This window comes from Crocuta crocuta, unplaced genomic scaffold, assembly GCF_008692635.1.
Source record: "Crocuta crocuta isolate KB4526 unplaced genomic scaffold, BGI_CrCroc_1.0 scaffold29, whole genome shotgun sequence".
NCBI lineage: Eukaryota > Metazoa > Chordata > Mammalia > Carnivora > Hyaenidae > Crocuta > Crocuta crocuta.
In genome coordinates, this window is record NW_027533280.1 from 6,883,637 (window position 1) to 6,887,438 (window position 3,802).

General features: G+C 62.2%; 2 protein-coding genes across 2 annotated transcripts in view; one reads left to right on the forward strand and one right to left on the reverse strand.

Annotated features, from left to right (window-relative positions):
* The window catches only part of CFAP73 (cilia and flagella associated protein 73), a 6,793-nt gene extending 6,176 nt beyond the window's left edge, over window positions 1-617 (forward strand). The window contains 1 exon segment of the mRNA XM_077747966.1: window positions 537-617. Within this exon segment, the coding sequence (XP_077604092.1) occupies window positions 537-617 (81 nt within the window).
* A 677-nt stretch (window positions 618-1,294) lies between these two features.
* Window positions 1,295-3,802, reverse strand: part of DDX54 (DEAD-box helicase 54) — a 19,093-nt gene continuing 16,585 nt past the window's right edge. Inside the window, exons 19-20 of the mRNA XM_077747981.1 lie at window positions 3,626-3,738; window positions 1,295-1,883 (exon numbers count right to left, since the gene is read on the reverse strand). Coding sequence (XP_077604107.1) covers window positions 1,651-1,883; window positions 3,626-3,738 — 346 coding nt within the window. The 3' untranslated portion in view covers window positions 1,295-1,650. The remainder of the gene's footprint in view (window positions 1,884-3,625; window positions 3,739-3,802) is intronic.

Sequence of the window (3,802 nt, forward strand, 5' to 3'; positions counted from 1 at the left end):
TGTACAGGGGCATCAGCTCAGGTTATGATCTCACAGTTCATGAGTTTGAGCCCTGCCTCGAGTTCTGTGCTGACCACTCAGAGCCTGGAACTTGCTGCAGATTCTGTGTCTCCCTCTCTCTCTGCCCCTCCCTTGCTTGTACTCTGTCTCTCTCTCATGCTCTCTCAAAGTCAGGAGAAACTTAACAGAGGACCATGGGGGAGAAGAAGGGGAAAAATAGTGGGGGAGGGGAGGGGAGGAGTTGATGGAAGTAAAAATACTTTTAATTGTAATGCAAGTGACAGCCAGCTAGTACACTGTGACAGGACCTGCCAGCGAACCCCCAGGGGTTTGGGACTGAGGCCCAAAGAACCCAGAACTGGGTTTAGGGCAGGTTCGCTGGCTGCTAGGAACCACCATCGCTGCTGGCTTTTAATAGGGGTCTCCTCCCCCAACCCCTGCTTTGCAGCTTCCTGTTGCGGGGGACCAGACACTCGGGTGGGGACCAGACACTCGGGGGGATGGGATGTGACTCTGGCTGTGTCGGGGACCCCCAGGTGAAGCTGTTCATTCTGGACCTATCCGCCATGCTGTCTGGTCTCAGTCAGGCCGAGCCCACACCTGCCTGCCAGCCCTGACCCAGGTGAGCAGGGGCACAGGGGGCTCCCCGGAAAGCAGGTGCACATTCCTGAGGGGTATGTGCTGAGTGGCGCTCAGCTGAAAGATGGGAGGGCCATGCCTGCTGGGCCACTATGGGAAGTCCATGAGAGGTATACAGCAAGAACTAAATAAATGTGGGCTATGGGGGGGGGGGGAACCGATCACTCATCCACCACATGGCCTGACACCAGGTCCTCCCTCCCAGGACAGTCACAGCACCAAACAAGCTGACATTTGTCTGGTGTTTGGAACAAAGCCTGATGCAGATTCTGGTAAATTCTAGATGGGTGTTGGTTAAGTGAAGGAAAACAGCACAGGCAGGAGGACCACACAGCACGCGCCCGTGCGAGGGGCGCCTGCTCACAAGGGCTGTATTGTGGATGGGCACGGGTGTGGACCCAACTGCTGGAGGCTGCCCTTGACCTTCCCAGGACCCCAAACTGGGGCTGAGGAGCACAGGGCCTGAAGGGCAGAGGCCAGGACAGCTCTGACCTCTGGGGTGTGGGGGCCTGTTAACCCCTTCACAGCAGGAGGGGTGAGGGGAGCAGCTGAGCCCTCCACTCGCACCCCACTTCCCATCTCCCTCCGTGAGCCCATCAGGCACAGGCTGTCCCTTCCAGCCCCTCGGGGAGACTGCACTCCTGATCCACTGGGGTGCTAGATAAAGGTTTATTACATTAAAAAGACATCACCGGGCCTTAGGCACTCAGGGCCCAGGACCCTCTGGGCCACCCCCTCTGGGCCCGGGAACCACCCAGAGCACGAAGGGGAAGCGGCAGCAGCCAGGTCTTCGCTCAGGTTTTGGCCGTCCCGCCCTGGCTCGCAAACTCCCGTGTGCCCTCGAGGACCCGTACTGTCTCGTCTTGGGCAGAGGCTGCTGGCTTGTGGACGATGGCGCTCCTCCTCATGGACGACAGCACCCGTGGGGCCAGGAGCACGGTGGTGCATGGGGGACATCGGCTGGTGTCCGCACGCGGGCCAGCAAGGAGCCGTGGAGCCGGGCCGCCCGCCTCACATCCCCTTCCTCATCTTGCCCTTCTTGGTGCGTGTGCCGCGGCCAAAGGCGCCCCGCTGCAGCTCCTGGGCGCGGCGCCGGTTGCGGGCGGAGAGCTGCTTGAGGCCCCCGCGCTGCAGGAAGCGTAGCTTCTGGGCCCGGCGCCGCTGCTTCAGAATCTGCTGCTTGGTCTTGAGCTCCGGGCGCACGCGGCCTGCAGGGGCCCCGGGGGCGCGGGGCTGGGACGCACCTGCCAGGGACAGGGATTCCCGGAGCTCAGCCTCTGGGATGAGGAGCCCGCAGGCCGCCCCTGTACCCCACCCCCTCTCTGTGCTCACGGCTGTGGCCCCAGGATCCGGCACACCACAGGTGCTCAATAAAGCTCACGCGGTCTACCGCTGTGGTCAGTAGCAAGGAACCTCAAGCCAACGCCGCCAGGGTTCAACCCCCAGCTGGGACCTCCTGGACCTTGGGCAAGTCACTTAGCTTCTCTGAGCTCCGTTCCCCACCCTGCGAACTAGGGATAACAGCACCTACTGATGGGTCCCAGCGAGGAGAGGAGTTACTTGTACAAAGGGCTCAGGACAAGAGCTAGCCCAGACTGAGAGCCTCTGAAGCTTAACTGTCAGGATTACAGCTCAGCCAACAAAGGCTCATGGGGCACGTGCTCCATGGCGGGCACTGGGGAGCCACAGCAGAGATGGAGAGACTCCAACCCTCTCTCCCTGGACTGCATGCTCTAGGCTTGTTAGCTTCGCCTTCTTTGGTAGGACAGAGGTCAGAGGCGGCCAGAGAGGGGAAGGGGCTTGCCCAAGGTCACAGAGCAAAGCCACAGCAGCAGAGATCAGAGGCTCCGTCCCAGGCTGCTTTCCCACGTCCCCAGGAGGGCACTTACCCCCTGCCTTGAGGCTCCCCTTCCTCTACCATGTTCCCTCTCCCTGCCCGGCTCCTCCCTTCCCATGAGAGTGACCTTTTCAGGGTGCCCACACAGATGATCATTAAGGCGGCCCCAGATGTCTCCACTGGGGCCAGAGCGCCTGACAAGGGCCCATCCCCTCCTATGGGGACAGAGCACGGAGGGAGAAGGCTGCTCCTTCCTGAGCCCCCCAGGCCATCCTCACCCCGCCCAGAGCAGCGGCCTGCTCCGCCCCAGGTAGAATCGGGAGCTGAGCTGCGAGGAGTGAGAGAGCCCAGGGGAGGTGGTGCAGTGAGATGGAGACAGAGGCATGAAGAGGGAAACGAGAGACACAGAGAGGAGAGACAAACACTGGGGGTGGGGTGTAGAGAGAGGCACACAAACAACGAGGGAGGCAGAAGGAGACAGAGGAGAGAAAGACTGATGGGAAGAAAGGACACAGAGAGAGAAGGGAGAGAGAGTCAGGAGCGGGGACAGGGCTGCAGGGTCACAGACTAAGTGGCAGAAACTGAGACGCAGAGAGAGAGTCCCAGAGAACGACGGAGAGGAGACGCTGCCGAGATAACAGCAGACGGACCGAGAGGGGGACAGGAGAGGCCCAGCCCAAGAGGAGAGGGAGCGCGGCCGCAGGAGGCCTGGACTGAGGAGGGGACATGGGACAGGGATGCAGAGACGCTCAAGGCAGTGAGCAGCCCCGCGGGGCTGCGGGGAGGCCATGCATGGCTCCCGAGCCACTCCGCTGCCCTTGCCTAGAGGACGTTCTACCTTCTCGCCCCCAGGTCACGTGTGGTGTGTCCTGCACACAGGCCGTCCCCACACGGCAAGGGGCAGCCCTCCAACAGCAAGCTCATGGCCAGAGGTGGGGGCAGGGTGGGGGGCCTTCGCCCATCAGGGCACGTTGTGGGGGGTGCTGACCCGGCCCTGGCATGCGGGCAGCTGACCACGCTGTGGCTGGGGGCGCAGGCCCTGCAGACAGCCCGTTCAGGTCCCGCTGCGGCCCCGCGCCGGCTGATCGGAGCCCAATGCCCAGATGATCAAACGGCCCACTGGCCAGCCTGCTTGGGGGGCCGTCCTACCTTGGCCTCTGCCCCGCTTCCCACCTCTTCGCTCTGCGCCTCGCGGGTGGGATGCCCCTTCGTCGTCTGAGTCACGATCATCGATTTTCTGTTTCTTTTTCCACTTCTGGTAGCTGGGGAACTGTGTTAAGGAGGCCGTGGGCAGGACCACGATCCTGCCCCCCTAGCAGATGCATG